Here is a 23,197-nt window from a genome sequence, read left to right as displayed (position 1 = left end):
TGATGGGCACATGTGCAAACCCAACCCAACCCACCCCCAATATATATATATCAGATCTGCATCAGAGGGAATGTCACCACTTTGTCAATTTCAGCATAGTTGCGCTCCATGGGCAACAACATACAGGAACAGAAAGAGATGGGCTTGGCCTGGGCAGGCCGGGTCGTCCTCTTATATACCTGCTGGGATTGATAAGTCATCTGACCCTCACCCTCACCTGAATCTCATAGCTCTCAGGTAGCTGCCTCTGATATACCTGCTGGGATTGACAAGTCATCTGACCCTCACCCTCACCTGAATCTCATAGCTCTCAGGTAGCTGCCTCTGATCAGTTCTCATTTAACTCTTAGGGAAAATAATTAGCATCACACATCATGTGCCTGGAAGTTGCCAAACCAATTAACCAACCAGAAGGATTACTGTTAATAGTACCAGTTTTCCTATAACTTGATATTGCTGGATAGTTTTGATCAACTGCTAAAGCATTTTTAGTTTGCTTTCTGTTGCCACACTATAACGTTTCTTTATTAGTGCCACTTTGTTTTGTGTGATTCCTTGCAAATGAAGGAAAACAACTTTTCTGCTTGTACACGTTGATAATATAATTTTGGTTACTGAGGACAAACAAGATTGTACAAAAACAAAATTGGGTGCAGGCAGATGTTGAACAATGGGAGCGAACTTGCAAGGCATGCCAAGAGGTGCGCCCAGAAGTGGCCAGAGCACCAGTCCACTGGTGGGAGCAGTCCCGGACCCCCTGGAGCCGGCTGCACTTAGATTTTGCTGGGCCATTCCAAGGGAAGGTCTTTTTGGTTATCGTTGATACATATTCCAAATGGTTAGAAGTAGCTATGGTCCCCAGCATGTCATCAGCCGCAGTAATTAAGGTGTTGAAACAGCTGTTCGCGACCCACGGGCCAAAGGATCCATTGCACGCTTAATTGGTTGGTTCGCATCACACGAATGTTGTTTTTGCAGCATGCGACGCCGTGTACTGCAACGGGAAAGTCGCCAGCCGAGCTGCGACGTGGGTTGCCCGTGAAGCCGCCTGGACCTTTAAGTCCCACCCCACCCCACCCGCGCATGCCTCTTTCTTGCTCCATCGCCCCCATCATCTTCGCAGGGACAGCAAGAGCCGCTTGGCTTGTCCAGGGAAGGAGAGGGTGGGGGGCAGAGACAGGAGGAGACGGCGAGGGAGGCTTTTTAATGGGGGTGATGTACAGAGGGAGGGGGGCAAGATCAGATCTACATCACAGGGAATGGCACATGAAGGTGGGTGGGTGTGTGTATCACCCTTCATGTTGTGTTTATATATATATATATATATATATATATATATATATATATATATATATATATATATATATATATAGCATGTGCCATTCCCTCTGATGCAGATCATATATATAGATATAGATATAGATATAGATATAGATATATAGATATAGGGGGGTGGGGGTGGGGGGTTGCACATGTGCCCATCAAGCAGTGTGTGGGAATTATCCCTCCGTGTGTGGTGCTGTCAGGAGGGGGTCGTGCAAATGCTGTGCATTGTGCAGAATGGAAATATTTAGGTGCGATGTTCTATCCATGAATGCAGCTTGCAGAGGGGAAATCTGAGAGGACGAGGGAGCATGGGTCATCTGTGGGGAGCGGAGCACATTTCTTGCGCACGGGTGCCTGCCTGCAGAAGTGCTGCGGAGCTGTTGTGGAAAATGCCTATGTGGTTGTGTTGACAGGTGTGCAAAGGAGGGTTGCAGAAGCTAAAGGTCTATATGGCCTTTCCAAAGGCCAGGTTGTGCAGTCAGCTGGGGCCTGTAAAAAGCCAGGCCGGGAGCCACCTTAAGTTGAGGCTGCATAGGCCTTGTGGTGCATGTGATTCAGATTCTATTCAGTTGAACCTCTGGTTACAAAGTTGACATTTTTTTAGCAATGCCCCCCTAGTGAGCCTTATTTTGTTCACTTCTTTTTATTTCGAGGCAGTGCACACCTATGTTTGTGGAACTGCAAACCTTTCCAGTCATGTGTTACTCCAGTCAAATCCCACATATGAATGTGGGGAAAGATGATGGTGTGTAGCCTGGTGTAAATTAATTTGTAGCCCGGAGGGATTACCATGGCATGGACTGTTCTTGAGAACCGTAGACTGTCCCCGGGACAGGTGAGGGTGCTGATCCCTTATTTTCAAGTCCGAAACTTGACAGCTATGCTTCCTCCTCACCTGGAGGCTTTGGCAAGCCACAGCCGCGACCATTCCTTCCTGGCCCGAGGGAGCGGGCCGGCCCCTGCCCACGAGCGGGCCTCCGAGGGGGCGGGCCCAGGGAAGCGCCAGAGTCTGGCAAAGGCGGGGCCCGACGACGCCTCGCCTCGCCTCGCCGCGGGGAAGGGGGCGGGGGGCGCTTGGCCAGCCGCGCGGCTGCGAATGGGGCGGGCTAGGCGCGCGCTGCCCGATGGCAGCTGCCTGGGGGCGCCGATGGCCTCATCCTTAAAGCCGATGGCCCCCGCGAAGAGGACGCACTCGACGGCGGGACCCTCCTCCAGCAGGCTGCGGCCAAGCGCACGCAGCTCGACAGCAATACTCCGCAGGGACTTACGACGAGCGGAGCCGGAGCTGGGGAGCCCCGAAGGCTGGCGCGGAGGCGAGGCGAGGACAGCCGACGGCTCTTTCTGGGCGCACGGACACCGCGCGCTGTAAGTGGTCGCTGCGCCGGCTTCTCCCAGCGGCGCGAGGCAATGGAGACAGCCGATAGCGGGGCGGGGCGGGACGGGGCGGGGTGCCGGGACAAGGCTGGGTATGCCCGACGGCTTGCATTGCGCGCCCCTTGCCTTGCTGCCGCCGCCGCCGCCGGGTGTGGTGGGTGATGCCTATTCTGCCAGCTGCTCTTGGAAAGGTGAGGGCGCATCTTGTCCTTTGTCTGGTCCCGGCCTTCCCTTCGAGCCTGTGGTGAAGGTCGGCCGGTCTTTCTTCTGCTCAGCCTCCCCCTGCCGCAGCCGGTGGGCCGGGCGTGATTTTCTGCAGTCGTGGAGAGGAAAGTCCCCCACTCCACGGTTCCCCGGCAGCGCACTGGCTCTCGTTACCGTCGAGGCTTCGCGAAGTGTTCCTGGGCACTCCAATGAGACGCGCGGGGCAGGGGGGGGGGCGCGGGAACCTGATGGTGAGTTGATCCAGTGGCTGGGGCACAGCCGAGGCGCCTGGGCAGGAGAGCCGAGGCAATCCCTCCGACTCAGATAAACTCTGCCTTCTGAACTGCAACCCAGACGCCGGTTTAGTTTCCGCGCAGAGTCGAAAAAGCAACGCTGTAGATGCGCGAAATTATGAGCCGGGGTTTCCATTGTAAGGTAATGGTTTGCTAAAAACAAGCTTGCGGGTGTACGAGAGAGGGGGGGGAGAGAGAGAGAGAGAGAGAGAGAGGAAGCGAAATGGCGCGGGGAAAGTCCGTCGGCTTTTGGACAGATAGACAAATGATATTTATGTAAGGACCCGGCTCCTGTTTACAACCGGAGGGATCTTGCAGGTTCCCAGAAGAGGAGATATTCGGTCTCCCCCTTGGGAACCCTTGTTTAATTTTTCTCCGCTTTTTGCTGGCAAATACGGCTCCTTATCAGCAGGACTATTCTATTTTAATTTTGGTAAAAATCTGTCCTCAGTTAACGAAAATAAAAATTGGATTTTGCCTAGGAAGGAGACCCTTCAGAGAAGAATGATTATTAAATCGACAAACCGCTGCAAAAAGCAAAGCCTCAAACGAAAAACAAAACAAAACCCAAATGCATGTTAATGCCACCTTATTAATTCAGTTACTTTATTCATAGTTATTGATTAATACGTAGTTTTGGGACTACTTTCTCTATTCAAATTTCTATTTATAATTTAACATTACTTACAGAAGACAATATTTTTTTCAAAGACCAAATCAAAAACAATTTAACAGTAAAATTGTTCAAAAAACATATTGCATCCTGACTTTATTCGGAATGAAAACCAAGGCGACTAGGAAGATGTAAATGCATCTAAATAAACCACAATATCAGTACGTTTGTCCGTTAATTTAAAATATAGAATGCAAATAGAATGCAGTAATTTGCACATTCGTGACACCAAAGTACCTTTTCAGTTTTGGCGTGTTTTCTTACTCGGAATGCAACGGTATGCAAAGTTTTATGTCCATAGTAAAACCATAATTAAATATAAGTCCATAATAACCGTTTCCCCACCCCCCACCCCACGAATATTGTGCATAAGTTACTGTGTAGTTTTAGTTTATCGGGGCTGAATAATTGGCATTTGGTCACCAGTCCGGGGACATTGTGCTCTTTACAAATGACCCCCCCCCACACACACACACACATATGATCAGAAACCAGCAGGCATTGCTAAGTCGGGGCCACAAGCAAACTGTGACTCGGGTAAGAAAAGCTCAGCATCTAGTCTGGGCTGAAAGCGCCAAATACTCGGCGGACTATTCGCGCACAAGCTGGACTCCCTCCCGCTCCCAGTCGCCACGCAACTCTCTACGCTGTGCGTTGGAAAAGGGGGCAGGGGGCCAAGCGGAGGCCGACCCCCGTTGCCTAATCGTTTTTTTCGAAATTCCTTGCTCGCTTCCGTTGTGCAGACTTTTGCATATAAAACACCGTAAGAAAGCACCGTAGCATTTGGAAGGTGGAAAGCCGTCGCCTGCTCTCTGTCTTAGTTGCCATCGGGGCACCACCACAGAACCGCGTGTGCGCAGTGGCGGCGGTGCTTGGACGCCTTCTGTGGCCGCCCAGCTCAGGACAAACAAGGGAGCAGCCCCACTGCCTCGCTTCGGATCAGGGGGTGGGGTGCGTAGAGCCGTTTGGGCCGCAGTCGGTTCTCCCAAGAGTGGATCTGGGTGAAGAGAGAAAGGAGTCAGTTACGCACTCTGCACTTGGCGCAAGTTCAGCGAGAGCGGCGGAATGGTGGCCGGAATAAGAGGCAGCACCTTTGTCGTACCACCCCGACCACTACCCACCGACCCACCCCCGCTTTCATTCGTTGCAGCGGGTTAGATTGGATGACACCCCCTCCCCGCGGGGATCCCTTCTAAACTCTCCAGTTTCATGATTCCCCGCGCGCGACCAGGTTGATCTGGCGCGATTCGTGGCTAACGCTTTGCAACACTTTCTCCCTGGCGGAGGGAGCTGGAGGAGCACCTCGTGGTCCCGATCCACAGTTCGGTGGTGGTGCCTCCCCGGGTGCGCCTCCCGTCCCCACCAGCTCCCCCTGGTTTTGCGGTGCCAGATTAGTGCGGCCGAGAAAGGCGCAGCTGGCTTGCAGCTGCCGACTGCCCCGACGTGGCCGCTTTCGGCTTGGCAGGAGAGAGCCCGCCTCGTGGGCGATTGGCGAGGCGGCCCCTACGCATCCTGGCAGCCTGATCCCTTTCCTCAGGGCGGGCGGAGCAAGAGACGCCCCTTCCCAGCCCCCTCTCGGAGCGGTGGTGGGGCGCCTCCCAGGAGCGGGAGGGGCGCTTCCTCCAGCCTCGACGGCAGGTGACCCGCTGGTCCCTTCCTCGCGGGGATCTAAGCGCTGCGGGTTCGAAGGGTGCTAACTGAGTTGGCTCCATTGGGGCCAGTTTGGCTTTCAAAGGCGCATGAGATGGCCCCGATGGGTTTGGACAGTGGTTCTCAATTCCCCCCCCCCCCGCAACTTTTTTCAGAATAAAAATTTGCAGTAAGATTTTGTTGTTTTTTTAATTGATAGCTGAAATAGCTCAGTTGGTAGAGTAGAAGGCTCTTAATCTCAGGGTCATGGGTTTGAGCCCCACTTTGGAGACAAAATATTCCTGCATTCCAGGGTGTTAGGACAATATAACCCTCTTGGTCCCTTCCAACTCAAGAATTCTATGATTCTATTATAAGAAATGTATTGGAAAATAAAAAGATCACAAGTAGGATTGCTCTCATTTTAAAAAGACATCTGTGCACATTCTGCAAGTAAAATAATGGTTTTGGGCTATACTATACTACACTGAAATGCTGAAGTGTTTATTTGATTGCCCTTGAATCTTCCTGCCACAGTTTCTATATTATTCTGCCACATCCTTTGAGAACCCCTGGCTCAACAGCAAATCACACCCCATCCCATATTGTGTGTGTGTGTGTGTGTGTGTGTGTGCAGGCAGCTTTGATAAGTGGGAAGGTGGTGTAAAGTTCAGTGGGCTTGTTGTTTTGGGGGTGGGGAATGATGGGAGGTCGTTTCACTGGGACTTTACCGGAATTGGGAACCAAATCTCCATTCTTCCCTTTTCGCATCCATGATGGGAAGGTGGGATTCCTGCCACAGACAGGGCCGTCGAGTTGGCAGCCCTGAGATGTTCCTGGATTGCTGTGTCTGCTAAAACGCCATGGTTGCCTTGAATTCTCTCTGGTATGAAAACTTGCGGCCATCCTGGGTGTTTTTAGGCCTAGTGGGGCAGGGGTGTGATTCTCCTTTCTCCAACAAGTAAACAAGGTGACAACGAGGCATTCAAGTTTTGCTGGTGTTTGAGACAGACCAGTGTAGAGGATGTCAGAAGATGTGGAAAATAATCAGGCTAGATACTTCTTTCTTTTCCTTTGTCCGGGTTCCCATCTCATGCTAACAATCTAAATGCTTGCATTGCTGATTCTAAACAAATAATGTGTTTCTGCTGATTCAAGCTCTTTTTGTTTTGCAAAACCAGTCAGAAGACAGAACCAGGGAGTTTGACGCAGCTTACTGCCCAGCCAGGCAACTTGCATAGGTTTTCAGCCATGCCCCATGGCTGGTCAGGAATGTAAGCCAGGTCTCCCTAGCCAATCTCAACATATTGTGGGGATCATGGGCGTAGCCAGGATTTATGTTGGGGGGTGGGGCAGGACATCCACTTGTCACCATCCTCGATCTAGCAGATTCAGAATGAAGTGTCTCAACAACAGTTGTTTCAAATTACTTTCTTTTGACCCCCAAGTGCTCAGAAGGATCTGTCAAAATCTTCAGTCATTTGAAAACTAGGAAGCTAAATTAAACATTGACATCAGGGAGTATCTTTCATGTGTTTAATGAGTATATATTGCAAAATTACAAAGAACAAGCTTTTTTTGTTGTTTTTAAAATTTAAACTAAAACAAGTTTTGTTGGATTTGCTGCAAATCCAAGTGACCTCAGTGAGTATTTCAGTTTCAAATATTATTCTGATTGTTTCTACTTATTTTTTATTTTTATTTATTTACATGATTTGGGGTGGAGGAATGCAGCCCCCAAAACTTCTCCGTCCAGTCCTTGGGACTCTCCCCAGGCTCTGCCCCTCCTTGGGTCACAGACCCTCTCCACAAGGCACATCCCTCCTCTCCACCCTCCTGAAATGCTTCTGCCTGATGGAGACGCACATTATAACCTTACATGACCCTGTGTAAAGTGTGGCTTCCTGTGGGATACCTGGAACACAAGTGTTTTGACTCTGAGGAGCCTGCTGACAGGAGATTAAGAGGACATGTTGTTGTTTTGCTGGGAGAGTGGGAGATTTGGGAGAGGGAAGATCATGTGAAACCAGAGAGAGAGTGAGTAAAAAGCAACATGCAGATAAGCCAGTGGAGCAGAGAACTGCGGCCTCCTGCCGTAAAACATCATTCTGCAGCCAGGGAATGACAGGATGAAGCCTACAGCTGCTTCCCAGTCCAGGACTGTAGCAGCGGCAACAGAGACTGCTCCTCTATTACTCAGTGGTAGATAGCTGATTCTTTGAACTCTAGCCTCTCCTGTTTTTGTTGCTGTAGTTATTTAGAGACCCACCTTGACTATTTGTTACTGAACTGTTTATTTTGCTTCTTCCCGTCTTGTTAAATCAATGTTTGTAAGTGGGAAAATGTTAACTGGGTGAAGTCCAGTGTTGGTTAGACTCACTAGATCCACTGAAATAAACGGGCTGAAAACTCTGCACTTCCTTTTAAAAAAATCAATTTATTAGAAAACTGAAAATGGGGGAAAGCAGAGGAGAAAATGGGAGAAAGCAATGTCCAAATCTTTGTACATACAAAGCTATAAAAAGAGCAAGCGTAATATAAAAATGTAACATTGTTTAAAAAAAATAAGACCAAAGATGCCAATAACCATAACGATGTTAAAAACTTTACAATGGGTGTAGGATTGCTGCCATAATGGCTATTTCCTAGCAATTCTTTAAAAAATTGCTTCAATAAACCCCATTGTAGCTTTTGAGAGTGCTTCAAAAGTTGTCATAATCGCAATCTACCAGATTTTCAAGCCATTCATCAGCTGACAGAATGTTTGATACCACCCCACAATATTGAAGCAGCAGCATTCTAGCCCCAACCAATTAAAAAAAAAAATCTAATTTCAAAATATATATTATAGTTGTGTCTTTGTAATAGTTCTCCAAGTATTTGAAAAAAAACTTTTTTAATCAAAAAGCGCTGCACGCGATCATATGCCACCAAATATGTACAGAATGTCCATAACTTCATATGTGTAAAAATTAGCACTCTTGTGTACACTGTACAAAAACTGTGTGCGCACTGAATGTAACATATGAACAACCCTGATGTCTCTTCCAAATTATTCCTAAGGAGATAAAACAAAGTAGTGTACAACTTCCTGAACAGGGACAGGTGGGGTATAAAGATGATAAATAATATACACTGAATTGTTCCATAGCACAAGTGACATTAGCAATCTCTCCTCTGAATGTTCAGCATTTAATCCCTTAGACCTTTCAGAGTAAAGGATGTTTAACAGCAATGATAAATCAACCACCCTCAGCTCTTTAGCTGGACTTGAGCTCTTACTCTGAATGGTGGGCAAGAATGAAAATTGGCAGTTCTGTGAAGTCTTGCCGTTGCTTAACAAAATTATAATTCACGTTTCCAAAGCTTCCGAGGTAATACAGTACAAGTAACGTCAGGACAAATTTAAACAATCGTAATAAATGCAATGAAACCAGCAGCAGAAGCACAGGGTCACAGAACCCATCCCTGGAGAAGAACGTGAGCTCAAAAGCTGTCAGAACAGAGAAACTCCACACCTCACAAGGAAGGTAATTCCACACCATCAGGGCAATTGTGATTGAGTCCCCCCTTCTCCTCTCCTAAAATGGTGTTAGTAGCTCTTGCAGCAGCCCATCCATAGGAGAGGTTCCTGAAGGATGAGTCAGCAAATTCCGCCTAGCCTACAGAACAGATGAACTATCACAACAACGGCACACAGTGTTTCATTTTCCTTTTGTCATCCCTGTTTCACAGACGCGAAGTTCAGCTCACTGTCTGGAGCAGGTAACTCAGGCATAGGCAAACTCGGCCCTCCAGATGTTTTGGGACTACAACTCCCATCACCCCTAGCTAACAGGACCAGTGATCAGGGATGATGGGAATTGTAGTCCCAAAACATCTGGAGGGCCGAGTTTGCCTATGCCTGAGGTAACCCTTTACCTAAAAGGCAAGGCCTCTCTAGCTTGTCATTATCCCAAACGTTGTTTCTTTGCCACTAAGAAATCTGCCTTACCGTTGTGAAACGAATGGTACCTTGCATAGGAAATGAAGTGAATCAGAATCTTTCTGACTTCAAAAAAATTTTTTAAACAACTTTCCCAGCTTCTCTTCTTTCATCTCTGAATACTGTACCAGGGAGACCAGCTCACCATCCATTAATATGCATGGGAATGTTGCAGCCCACATAAAGCAAACAGGATTTCTGTTGTTGTTGTTGTTGTTGTTGTTGTTGTTGTTGTTGTTGTTGTTGTTGTTGTTGTTGTTGTTGTTGTTGTTGTTGTTTTTACTTTAATAATTATATCTGCAAGCAAGCACTCTCTTTAGTCCTTCAAAAATGTGATTCCTTGTCACACTTGGGAGAAAGTACCGGTAGGAGCAGACTGAGAATCAGTGACCCAATTTTCACATGTTTTTCCAGGTCCAGGAGTATAATTTGTTATGGGTGTAGCATCTGAACAAAATTCCTTCTCGGGGTTTGTTACCAAGGACTGGTTCTGGTCTAACAGGTTGATCTTGAGATTTACCAGTCGATTGTGGGATGTCCCCGATCGATGTTGGTCGATCACAGGCCCCTGATGCCCCCTCCCTTCCCCCCAAAAGCTAAACAATTCTGGTAAATCCAATGGATAGATCACTGCCAGATTTTTATAGTGGGAGTAGATCTCTTGGAAGTTGGACAAGGACAGCTCTGTGCTATAACATTTGCAGGACAATCCCCCTAGGGGGAAGTGTTAATGTGATAAAGAAGGCTGATTGCCGAAGAATTGGTGCTTTTGAATTATGGTGCTGGAAGAGACTCTTGAGAGTCCCATGGACTGCAAGAAGATCAAACTTATCCATTCTGAAGGAAATCAACCCTGAGTGCTCACTGGAAGGACAGATCCTAAAGCTGAGGCTCCAATACTTTGGCCACCTCATGAGAAAAGAAGACTCCCTGGAAAAGACCCTGATGTTGGGAAAGATTGAGGGCACAAGGAGAAGGGGACGTCAGAGGACAAGATGGTTGGACAGTGTTCTCGAAGCTACCAACGTGAGTCTGACCAAACTGTGGGAGGCAGTGGAAGACAGGCGTGCCTGGCGTGCTCTGGTCCATGGGGTCACGAAGAGTCGGACATGACTAAACGACTAAACAACAACAATGGGATACTCTCTTTCTTTGGCTGTTCCCATTCTAAGGCTGTGTATACCTTAATCTGCTTCCATTGTGCTCCCGCCTCTGGTTTTGAATCCACATACACGCAATACCTCGTTACCTCGTAGTGTCTTGAGAAATACTGTTGTTTGATATGTTTTCCCTCAAACCAGCTCCAGTCTGAAAGGAAAACTGAAGCCACATTTCCTCTGCAGCTGATGTGTGTACCTTTCACATAGCCGTTCTGCTTAAGTGATAGTGTCTGCACAAATGACGGTTTCATGAAAAGGAGTTGAGGGGGGGACATTGCAGGAAATCAGGCAATGTACATCAGGTGAAGGCATCCCTGCCCCTCTCCGATGTGCACAGCAGAGCAAAAATGTGACTTGAAATGCAACTGGTGTGTGTGTGTGTGTGTGTGTGTGTGTGTGTGTGTGACCTCTTTGGGTCTTAAGCCACTAATGTATATCTGTGTCTCCACCCCCATTGTTCAACTCGGACACTGAGGTCCAGCACTGAGGGCCTTCTGGCAGTTCCCTCACTGCAAGAAGTGAAGTTACGGGGAACCAGGCAGAGGGCCTTCTCAGTAGTGGCGCCCACCCTGTGGAATGCCCTCCCATCAGATGTCAAAGAAATAAATAACTATCTGACGTTTAGGAGACATCTGAAGGCAGCCCTGTTTAGGGAAGTTTTTAATGACTGATGTTTTAATGTGTTTTTAATCTTTTGTTGGAAGCCGCCCAGAGTGGCTGGGGAAACCCAGCCAGATGGGCGGGGTATAAATAAATGATGATGATGATGACGATGATAATGTTTTTGGCCTAAGCTCACGCACTGTAGGTCTGTCCCAGAGCCCACCCAGACAGGTGGGTTGTTGTTGTTTTTTGCAGGTGAATTCTGCAGCATGTCAATGACACAATACATTGCAGGGAGGTTGTCAAAAATAGTGAGCAAACACATCTTATCAAACTCCGCCCGCTAGTGCGGACAGGAAACATCAATACAGATAAAAATTGCCACTCTCCTGAGATGTAAGGAACACACCCTTGGGGCTGCTGAAATGGAGGCGAAGTAGGGTGAGAAGTGGAAACCAGGAGTGGGTTTTTTGTGTGGGATGGATTTGTGGAGGCAGCTCTAATAATGACAACATGTATTCAGGGACAGCCAGCTCCCGATTTCTGAATGGGAGGGGAGGCGGGAGGCAGCCCCTGTTAACTGTTGAGAAAAATGTGTTCGGCATTTGTGGAGCTACCTCCTAGGACTCAGATCTCATATCATATCAGATCCCCTAGGCTGAGTTCTGGTGAGCTTGTGTATCACAACAAGAAAGGGCCCCTCCCGGAGTTCCTTTTTATTGCACACTTAGGATGATTTGTGCTCATTATGCTTTTGGAGCGGTTATACTTGGGTCCTGTTTTCCAATCCTCTTTCAGCATGTAGAAGATCTGAAGCAGAAGCTTCATTTCCAACCTGTGCATATCCCATAACTTTTTATGCTGCAAATCTTTGTTGCATTATAGCCTCTCCGGACAGGGATAGTGCGGGGAAGCATTTCAGAACCGAAGCAGAATAAATTCACCACTAACGAAAACCCCTTTTTGTGAAAGGGTAACTGGGGAAAGGAAAACAAGAACAGGATTGTTTTGCGGAGAGGAGAACAGAATGTATATGTGCTCTGGTCATCATTTGCTCGCAACTGAAGTTAGATCAGTACTTAATTTCTAAAATGAGAAGTGTGAGGGATATGCCTTCTAACTTTTAAGTGTGTGGGAAGGGGGAAACCTGCAGTTGCTCAGTGGTGAGGGGAAAACAGTCTGCATATGTTCAGAAGTACAGTACTCTCTTTATTTTTGCTTAAGAATTCTGTGCCTCAGCCACTTAATTGAATTTGTAGTCAGTTACTCAGCGTTAGAAACTCAGATATAAAAGGTTGGGTGACCTTGGGCTAGTCACACTTCTTTGAAGTCTCTCAGCCCCACTCACCTCACAGAGTATTTGTTGGGGTGGGGGGAGAGATATAAAAGCTAGGTGCCAAATGGCACCTTAAATCTAGTTTATGGTTGCCACAACAGAATGTTTATTCGCCTGGGGGTTAGACTAGATGGCCCTCAGGTTCCTTTTCAACACTACAATTCTATGATCTCAACTACATTGCTTGACTGTAGCTTACTCTTACAATTCACCTGCGCCAGTATGTAAGGAGAAACACACACAGGGGAAACAAAAATGGAATTCACTATGGTCTAAGGCAGAGGTTTTTAAACTGTGGTCACCAACTTGGCGATCAGAAATCTCCACATAGTCGCAACTGGACCCACGCCAGTAGCAAAATGAGCCCGGCTAATTTCTAACTGTTCATTTCATCACCCTCGGCTATAAAATGGGTTCAATGTCCTCTGAATCAGGGAAGGGGAGCCTGTGACTCTCCACATGTTGCTGGACTACAACTCCCATAATCCCTAACCATTATCTATGCCAGTGTTTTTCAACCACTGTTCCGCGGCACACTAGTGTGCCGCGAGATGTTGCCTGGTGTGCTGTGGGAAAAATTTGTTTATTTGATTCCTATTCAAGAGAATTACTTTATATATAGTCAATATAGGCACAGAGTTAAATTTTTTAACATTTTCTAATGGTGGTGTGCCTCGTGATTTTTTTCATGAAACAAGTGTGCCTTTGCCCAAAAAAGGTTGAAAAACACCGATCTATGCTGGCTAGGGTTGATGGGAATTGGGAGGCTAAGCGCTGAAGAGCTACAGATCCCCTATTCCTGTTGTAAATTGCATAAAAGGAAGCTATGCGCATAGACATGTGTTTCATATGTATTTGAACTGCTGTGGGGTGTGTGGCTTGCCCCACAGCTTTCATCGCCTAGTTGGAATGAGTGCATGCGCACAACTTTTAGCTCTTGTTTTCTAGTTGTGGCGAATCCGAGTCTGAATTGTGTTAAAGGCCTTGGACTCTGCCCCTAGGACTACACACTCATTTACGAGAGTGAAATGTTGAAGGGTATGCAAAACCTTCTCTCTCTCTTTTGCCAACCTTTACATCACCCCCTATCTTTAGACTATAGAGTGTGTGATATGTGATAAGCGTTTTCAGACTTGATAAGAAGAAGAAGAAGAGTTTGGATTTGATATCCCACTTTATCGCTACCCGAAGGAGTCTCAAAGCGGCTAACATTCTCCTTTCCCTTCCTCCCCCACAACAAACACTCTGTGAGGTGAGTGGGGCTGAGAGACTTCAGAGAAGTGTGACTAGCCCAAGGGCACCCAGCAGCTGCATGTGGAGGAGCGGAGACGCGAACCCGGTTCACCGGATTACGAGTCTACCGCTCTTAACCACTACACCACACTGTACTGGGAAGCCTATGCTCTTTGACAAATGTTCCAAGCTTGCTATATGGATCTGTCTTTCGATAAGGCACTGTAAATCCATAAATTACTTTTATAATACATTATTTTGCTGTTTAATTTGCCCATGAGCCCAAAGGTTTCCCCATTACTGCAATTGTGTGGGCCCATGGATCTCTTTGGCTATGCAGTGGCATCAGAATACCAGAGAAAATAATTGTTTAGAAAGCTTCCAGACAGCATCCCATAACTTAACGTGGAAAGTTTATTTTAGTTATTTGTCACTCCCTGCCATAGTTAGATCATTCTAGGTTGTATGTGTGACACAGTTGTGCAGGAAACAGCAACCTGAAAGCAATGCAGAGCTGGTTAAGAATGAAAACAACAACATGTGATATGTGGGGACACATTTTACCCTGATGGCTGCAGCTTCTAAGAGCATAGTCTCACCCCAGATTAGCGCAGGGCAGCAGCTAAGCCAAGGCTTGCATTAACCATGATTCCAGGTTTGGATAAAAGGTTAAAGAGGAGAGACCTTAATCACAAACCTGGGTTTGGATGACATGTTGAGCCAAAGCTTGGCCAGGGTGGAATAAAGCAGCTACCATCTCCTTGGGATCGAGGAGGAGCGCTGGATTTATGGCGGGGCCGGCAGTTCCCCTGCACAGGACGTTAAGCCAAGGGGGTGTGCATAACAACAACAAATATTTATACAGGTATCGTGGTCTAAACCACTGAGCCTCTTGGGCTTGCCGATCAGAAGGTCAGAGCTTCGAATCCGCGCAACTGAGTGAGCTCCGGTTGCTCTGTCTCAGCTGTTGCCAACCTAGCAGTTTGAAAGCACACTAGCGCAAGTAGATAAATAGGTACAACTGTGGCGGGAAGGTAAACGACATTTCTGTGTGCTATGGCTTCCGTCACAGTGTCCCGTTGCGCCACAAGCGGTTTAGTCATGCTGGCCACATGACCTGGAAAACTGTCTGCAGACAAACACCGGCTCCCTTGGCCTGAAGTGAGATGAGCGCCGCAACCCCATAGTTGCCTTTGACTGGACTTAATTGTCCAGGGGTCCTTTACCTTTACGGGTACCTACTAAGAAGATCCATAAAAAGCACAACTGGAATTGAAAAAAGAATTATTGTCATCATAAGAAATGGGAGGGGGAAACTTTGTCCTCTCTCGGGGCACCATATTACCAAAGGCCCCTGCCAGTACATTTGCACCCCAATGTCCCTATTTTCCAGGGACAGTTCTGGATTTACAGAAGCCGTCCTGGTTTCTGATTTGATCCCAGAATGTCCCGATGTTCCTATTTTCATTGGAGAAATGTTGGACGGTATGCACGGCTTGACTTAATGTGACATGCCAACGTGGCAAATGAAGCCACTGGGCTTTTGAATTCAGTTGAGCTCTGGATTTGTAAGCCCCCCTGAGAATATGATTGAAAGGTGGTATAAAATACTTAAAGTAACTGAACAAGCAGTAATTCGCCCTGGTAAGAAGTTTGAAGTGTAATCTATTTGGAGGGGGCGGCAGAATTTGGCTAGAAATCCATACTGGCCTATGTCCCACCTGATCCATGATATTAACACTTGACTACGCTGTGGGTTAAACCACAGAGCCTAAGGCTTGCTGATCAGAAGGTCGGCGGTTCGAATCCCTGCGACGGGGTGAGCTCCCGTTGCTCGGTCCCAGCTCCTGCCCACCTAGCAGTTCGAAAGCACGTCAAAGTGCAAGTAGATAAATAGGTACCACTCCGGCGGGAAGGTAAACGGCATTTCCGTGTGCTGCTCTGGTTCGCCAGAAGCGGCTTTGTCATGCTGGCCACATGACCCGGAAGCTGTACGCCGGCTCCCTCGGCCACTAACGCGAGATGAGTGCCGCAACCCCAGAGTCGGACACGACTGGATCTAACGGTCAGGGGTCCCTTTACCTTTTTACATTGCAAGACTATCGTAAGCTGCTCTGTTCAGTACGGTCCCTCAGTCTCCAAAAAGAGCACAAAAGCAGTAGATCACATTGCAGTGATGCTGCAAGCAACTCCCCAGCCTCAGCCTAAGCCTCTGAAGTTTTCAGAGTGAAGTTTACTCTCACAAGCCACACTCTCTCAGCCCCAGCTGCACTGACCCTCAAATTTTGATTTCACGGACTGCATTCGCATTGGGAGGATTATTTTAAAGTGTTGGCAAACTTTAAACAAACGTTTTACATAAGAGAAATATGTCAGAAAGAAAATTTGTTGGAGAGTGACCACCCATCTCATTTGATTTCCACAGACAGGGAAAAACATTTAAACATTCAGCATGAAACAGCGAGATGGTTCCCTCTAACTTTCTACTCTCTATAGTTTTCATTGTCTGTAAAAGGAAGGAAGGAAGGCAGGAACTGCAAGTCTTTACCCCTTAACTTCCACAACTTTTAAAAAATATGTCATAGCGTATTTATTTTATATTGTAAATGCATAGCTACTTTCCATCTAAAAGGTCCTCAGAGGTTCACAGCAGGAAATTTAAATGTATTGAAATTTAAATGTATTGAAAAACCCAGGATATGTGGAATGTTGAATTACTTGAGAGAAATTTAAAATGTATATACAAATTGTTGTTAGAAAGTTGACTCTGAACAAGTTGTGCGAATGATCCCTTACAACAAAAGGTCCTTTGTCCTTAGTTGCTAGAGGAAAGAAACAGGAGAGAGTGCTGTCTAAGGCGATGCTGGGCTTTAAATAACTGGTACCTTGAACTGGAAGCTGGTTCAGATAAACCTGATGGGAATAGAGGACTGGGTAATGTAGACACCTTACAGCTTGCCTTGCCTTACTACAGGCCCTCAGCTACTTCTGAGTAGCAGGCTAATCGTGGCTGTTTATCTTCCGGTGATTAATGGTTTCCCATGGTTCCCGTTTCAATTCCATTAAGATCACAAGTGTAGGGAAATTGCCCTGATGCTTTATACTCCCATACGCCCCCTCCCCACAATTCTTATATACAAGAGATTCATGACCTTTCCTTGAACTTGGATCATTCCCCCCCCCCCTTGTGCATTTCTGGGCTGTACGTTCAAAATCATAAATCATCTGAATTTGCTGCCCTGGTCCCCGGAACACGGGTGGACAGAGAAGCGCATATTTATGCTGATGACACCACACGTGGCCCAGGTGACAAACCATCTCTCCGTGTGGCTCAGTGCACGTGTCAAAAGCAGTAATGAGGACGAGATAATGCCATTCGTGGTGCCCCAGAACGGTCAGTTTCAGAGTGACAGGGTGGAAGTCTGCACAGTACTCTGAATAGGTAAATGTAAAGGTAAAGAGACCCCTGACCGTTAGGTCCAGTCGCGGGCTACTCTGGGGTTGCGGTGCTCATCTCACTTTACTGGCCAAGGAAGCCGGCGTACAGCTTCCGGGTCATGCGGCCAGCATGACTAAGCTGCTTCTGGCGAACCAGAGCAGTGCACGGAAATGCCGTTTACCTTCCCGCCGGAGTGGTACCTATTTATCTACTTGCACTTTGACGTGCTTTCGGACTGCTAGGTTGGCAGGAGCAGGGACCGAGCAACGGGAGCTCACCCCATTGCAGGGATTCGAACCACCGAGCTTCTGATCGGCAAGCCCTAGGCTCAGTGGTTTAACCCACAGTGCCACCCGCGTCCTGGTAGTCTCTGAATACTCTGAATAGCCACTCTTAAATGCTAGGAGTGGCTTTTCCCAGCTCTGGCTGGTTCGCCAGCTACTGGGGTGGAAGAAGGGGGATGCAGTGGGTGTGAGCCACCACAGGGGTCACCACAAAATGCTGGGGTGGCACTCACCACGGGGCCTGCAGTGTGCCCGAGCCACGCGTCTCTCCTGGGAGAGACGCAGTGGCTTGGATGTGCACAGGCTCTGCGCTGCCCAAATGGTCCACCTGCTGCCTCCCACCCAGCTGTGGGGCAGGTGAGTGGGAGGAGGCAGACAGACACCCTGCCCCTATGGGTGGCTCGTCCCACCCCTGGGCGCTCTGCCCCAGGCACTCAAGTGGCTTCCTCCACCGCTGCCAACTACAACTTCTTTTGGACATAGATGACTTGGCCACTGTTTTCTCTGATCTGGCAACTTCCAGATTGGATGACTGCAATGCTCTCCATGTGGGGTTGCCCTTGAAGACAACACAGAAACATCAATGGGCCCAAAACGCAGCAGCCAGATCCCAGCTCCATTTAGATCTCATATACCCTCCTGTTTTAAAACAGCTGCCCCGGTTGCTGGTTCATTTCCAGGCTCAGTTCGAGCTGTTTGTGTTGGGGTTTGAAGCCCCAAATGACTCAGGCCCCAAATTGCTGAAAGACCCGCCTCCTTTTGTACATACCTGGGATCAACGTTTTTCCCGGGAACTGAGAATTGGGGAATGGGGCTGAACTGCCACTGGCAAAAGTGGACTCAGACAGCATGAGGAACCATGGGGAAAAGAAGAAGAAGAAGAGTTTGGATTTGATATCCCGCTTTATCACTACCCGAAGGAGTCTCAAAGCGGCTAACATTCTCCTTTCCCTTCCTCCCCCACAACAAACACTCTGTGAGGTGAGTGGGGCTGAGAGACTTAAGAGAAGTGTGACTAGCCCAAGGTCACCCAGCAGCTGCATGTGGAGGAGTGGAGACACGAACCCGGTTCCCCAGATTACGAGTCTACCGCTCTTAACCACTACACCACACTGGGGAATGTTGGAGATGTTAGACAGTCATGACCAGTGTTGTTGTTGTTTTTTAACCTCCCTCCGTAAGCCAGACGGAAGCTTCCTGGGCTTTGGGAAGGAGGTGCAAGGCTTTGATTTTTGGGGGTGAGCAGGGATACACACTAGTTTTAATTCAAATTAGCTCTAGTTGTTGTTTTTTCTGTTGTATCTCTGTTGTTGAGCTAAAAATGTCCTGTTGTGCTTTGGGTAGTTCTGGTCCTTCAGCTCATACATTTGCATGTTGATTCACATCATCAAGTGGAAGGTGGCTTCCTTCAGAACACAGACTTCTATTCAGTGATGAGGGAGAACAGTGAAATGTAGTTATTGTGCTTGGAAATAGCCAGAGATGAATTCCTACTTAGTTCATACCAGCAAACAGCACCAAGACTGAGCAACAAAAAATATGATTTACGAAACAATGACAAGCAGAAAAGCTGATTTGGGGGCCAGGGCATAGAACAACGAGAAATTCCCTGCCTGTTACTGCTCACTCAGTGACAAATATTTGAGGCTGTGTTCTGAAACATACTCTCTTGAGTTCGTGTCCCAGTTCAGTCAATGGAAACATACAGGGCCAGGGCTGCAAAAATAGGTGTGATGTGTAGCTTCTCGTACAGAAGCAAAATTGTTCAGAAAATACCTTTTGCTTCAGGCAGAATAAAACCTGTTTCTGGGGTGCCTACAGATCTCTTTTTTTATGCCACTTACCTTTCTGCAAGTCGGCTAAACTTGTCACCTCTTGCTGGAGGGGGCGGCTGTCTCGCTTCAGGTCTTTAGCAGGTGAAAATGAGGAATTTGAATCAGATCTGTGCAGCGTCAGTCCCTGGAAGAGAGAAAATTGTGCTCGGCAGATGCAGTCGTATGCAAATAGCTGTCAGAGGGGGGGTGGAATTATCATCTACAAACACTGGGAATAAATTCCATCTGCTGCTTCCTTGAGAAGGGGGCCTTAATAAATTCTGAGACTGCAAAGTTACACACATCTTAATCAGGTCCTAATCCGAGGAATTAATGTGCTGTGCGTTTCTGCATAATTCCAGGAATCACGCAAAAGCTATGATAATAGCCAGAGCCGCAGATGGACTCGCCTCCTTGCACAAAATGCTGCATGAAAAAGGTATATTGAGGCAAACACGGCTCCTGACTTTTCACGTACAGGCGCACCATCTCAAAGTGCCAGGGCGACTTGTGCGCTTTCATGTGCATGCGCGCGCACATGCGCTTGTCTATACATGCGTGTGCACACGTGCCAAACCACTGTGCTTGCCTTCATGTCTACTGGAGAGGGGGGAAACCGTCCTGAGGTTTTTTCTCTTAAAAACGCTGGCCTTTTTTTATCTTAGAAAAGGAGTCGGCGGAGAGGCGGGAAACGGGACACAAATATTTCTAACTGCATATATGTTGTTCCCTGTAATAAAAGTGCAGGCTGAAACTGGAGGGAAATGTGAGGGAAGGGAGGAGGAAGATGCCCACCAATTCACTTATTCCCACCAAGTAAACTTACCTCCTAATTGTATGTATGACACTCAGACTTCACTTGGGCCTCTTTTTCAGCTCTTCTCCAGTTCCTATTTCAGGCCGATGGAGTTCAACTTGCTCACTGACTCAGAGGCCCACAGTCCCAATCTCTCCCTCTCAGAGTCGGGGACACCACAACATGAGCACAACTGCAAGGGGCAAGAGCACAGCGGTAAGTACGAAATTGGCTTTGCTCTGAACAGCAAACGGTGCTTCTCATTTAATAGCCTCCAGCTCTGGCCTGATTAGAAAGGGAGATGCTCTGTTTGTTTCTTAGACATGAGCGTATAATAACTGGTAGAGCAGAGCTGCAGAACCTCATCCCTGAAGGCCAAAATCCAGGCCTCTAGCTGGCCCTCAGGGATTTCCCAGGCCGTGCCCTCTCCCCAATCCAGCCCCCAGGCTAGAATAAATCACAGACACTTGACTTTGCAAATAAGTGAATATTTTACTCACAAAGTTTCCAGAAGTTACAGCAAATAAGTCTCCAACCACTGGCAGTAAAACAGAGATGAAAAAGGTTCCAAATGAATTAAAAAGAAAAAGAATTTTGCTTCTTTACAAAAAGGAGCGTGCAATCTTTGGGTTAGTATAGGCTTCAAAATATCATTTTTTTGAGAGATTTGGTTCACTCGCAGAGAGCCATGACCGCATGACTTCTTGCTTGTTCTAGGAAGCAGGAAGAGAGAAGAAACCAAAGGCCACAGGGACCCTACTAAGCTCCGCCCCCACTGGCAACCTGAGCTCAGGTTAACCCTTTCTTGCATGCAATTGTGAGTCAGTAATATATTACAACAAATCTGTGCTCTTGCTCTTGCTTTCACAGACACAGAAAAGTCACAGCAGAACCAGACCGATGACTCCAATCCTGAGGATGGCTCCTTGAAAAAGAAGCAGCGCAGGCAGAGAACTCACTTCACCAGCCAACAACTCCAGGAGCTGGAAGCCACTTTCCAGAGGAACCGCTATCCGGACATGAGCACCCGGGAGGAAATTGCTGTCTGGACCAACTTGACTGAAGCCAGAGTCCGGGTAGGCCTCATTAATACCTGCTCCACTTTCTCTTAATGTGGTCAGAATTTGAGGATTCGATAGCGAACCACATAGCAGACCAAGCAGAATGGAAGAGGCCTCTGCATGTGGCTTTTATCTTTTTGTGTGAGCTATTATACAGTGCAAGTATTTTTCTGAGGAACAGATTGCTCTCAAAATCTTGCATTTTAAAAAGTGAGGCAATCCTCTCACAATCACTCCTAATAGTAAACTCAAGCGGCGAGTGCCGCCAAAGTAGGACCACTAAGAAACAAGGGGGAGATACTCGCATGCTTGAGGAAACCCTGAGGTTTGCAGAAATACACCCCCCCCCCCCAAAAAACATGAACAAGCTGATTGGACGGGGGACACACAGGGGAGGAAGAACACCAACAAAAGCCCATTGTGGACTGAGCATGTTCGGTAGACATAGAATGAGGAGTAACAGAAGAGGGAAAGAAAGTTGGAACACTGGGTGATGGGAGATAATGGTTGGCTGGGATCCTGTACTCACGTTTTGTCGCGAGTTCCACCTGTTTTCTTCTATTGCTGAGGACCCGTTGTAACTGCAGCTCCCATGATCCTTTGCGATGTTCACTGAGGCCGATGGGAGTTGTAGTTCAGCCCCGCCTGGCGGGCCGAAAGCTCTTTTCACCGAGCTAACTTAAGAAAACGCTCCCTTTCTCTCACAGGTGTGGTTTAAGAACCGCAGGGCCAAGTGGAGGAAGCGGGAAAGGAACCAACAGGCCGAACTCTGCAAGAACAGCTTTGGAGCCCAGTTCAATGGACTGATGCAGCCTTACGACGACATGTACAGCGGCTATTCGTACAACAGCTGGGCCACCAAAGGCCTTGCCACCAGCACCCTGTCGGCAAAGAGCTTCCCCTTCTTCAACTCGATGAACGTCAGCCCCCTCTCGTCGCAGCCCATGTTCTCCACACCTAGCTCCATCGGCTCCATGCCCATGCCTTCATCCATGGTAGCTCCCTCCACAGTGACTGGCGTGCCAGGCCCCAGCCTCAACAACCTCAACAGCCCCGGCCTTAACTCTGCCGTTTCATCCAGTACCTGCCCATACGCTTCCCCAGCTAGCCCATACACGTACCGGGACACATGCAACTCCAGCCTGGCTAGCCTGAGGTTGAAGGCCAAACAGCATGCCAACTTCACCTATCCGGCAGTGCAGACAGCAGCCTCCAGCCTCAGCCCTTGCCAGTACGCTGTGGATAGGCCAGTATGAAGGCTTACGACCCTTCCCAACCCACCTACCCAACCCCAATAATCAGGAACTTGGCCATTAGCCTGACAGCCACACCCAGACCGACCAAATTCCAGGAAGATGTGCTTCATTATGACCATGCTATTATAAACTTTCCAACTTCTCTCTTTTGTTTTTGGTGAAAGTAAACACAACCGCTCATCGAAAGCCCATTTGGGAAAGAGGACTTTCCTGCCAGGCTCTGAGGTCATTGTCAATCCGGCGCTGTAATGCGATAGCTCTCAGCTTGCTCCTGCTCCGGTCCGAGAACAGGCAACCCGTTCAAGCAACAATACGGAGAGAGAGGGAGACCCAGGAAAGTGGGGGGGGGGGGACACACCAACGGTGCAGCTGCTGATTCCACTCACAACGTATGTCTGTGTGCCGCGGCGATTTGCATGCTACGTGGCCTGCCGACAAGAAACCCTCCGAGGTCTAAACGCTGTGCTGGGAAGACCACAGATCGGTGCATTGAGGATTAGACTTCTTTCACGAATGTTTGCACAATGTTCTGTCTCTTCTTCTCCTCCTCCTTTTCCTTTGCAGATTTCGGTCTTTTGTAGTTGAGAGTCGGCAAAGGAAGATGCGGTCTCATGGAAAGGTTCAGAGTTCGTGAAGGCAGGGGCGAGAGAGGGATTATGAGCCGTGGGGAGGGTGTGGGACCCAGCTGAATGGAGAGATCCACTCGGGGCACGATGATAAGATCCTGCCCC

The 23,197-nt window shown here is 48.0% G+C and overlaps 1 protein-coding gene and 1 long non-coding RNA gene across 4 annotated transcripts; one reads left to right on the top strand and one right to left on the bottom strand.

Moving 5' to 3' along the window:
* The first annotated feature begins 2,413 nt into the window (after positions 1-2,413).
* PITX3 (paired like homeodomain 3) lies at positions 2,414-22,812 on the top strand. 3 transcript variants are annotated; one of them, XM_033148626.1, is made up of 4 exons: positions 2,414-2,691; positions 20,253-20,365; positions 21,020-21,225; positions 21,918-22,812. In XM_033148626.1, the coding sequence occupies exons 1-4, from the start codon at positions 2,423-2,425 to the stop codon at positions 22,464-22,466; spliced, it is 1,137 nt and encodes a 378-aa protein (XP_033004517.1). In that variant the 5' UTR covers positions 2,414-2,422; the 3' UTR covers positions 22,467-22,812. The 3 variants fall into 3 exon arrangements, with proteins under 3 accessions (XP_033004517.1, XP_033004519.1, XP_033004518.1); XM_033148628.1 differs by having other exon boundaries at positions 2,567-2,691; positions 20,230-20,365; positions 21,918-22,809; XM_033148627.1 differs by lacking the exon at positions 2,414-2,691 and adding an exon at positions 2,839-2,891 and having other exon boundaries at positions 20,230-20,365; positions 21,918-22,810.
* Positions 19,102-20,756, bottom strand: LOC117046571. The gene is made up of 3 exons (XR_004426587.1): positions 20,650-20,756; positions 20,180-20,342; positions 19,102-19,498 (listed from the first exon to the last, which is right to left on the bottom strand). It is a non-coding gene; the product is annotated as an uncharacterized LOC117046571 (long non-coding RNA).
* Positions 22,813-23,197: the final 385 nt, after the last annotated feature.

Source organism: Lacerta agilis, chromosome 5, assembly GCF_009819535.1.
Source record: "Lacerta agilis isolate rLacAgi1 chromosome 5, rLacAgi1.pri, whole genome shotgun sequence".
Classification (NCBI taxonomy): Eukaryota; Metazoa; Chordata; class Lepidosauria; order Squamata; family Lacertidae; genus Lacerta; species Lacerta agilis.
The sequence above is the reverse complement of the archived record's forward strand: the minus strand, read 5'-3'. Positions and strand labels throughout refer to the sequence as shown.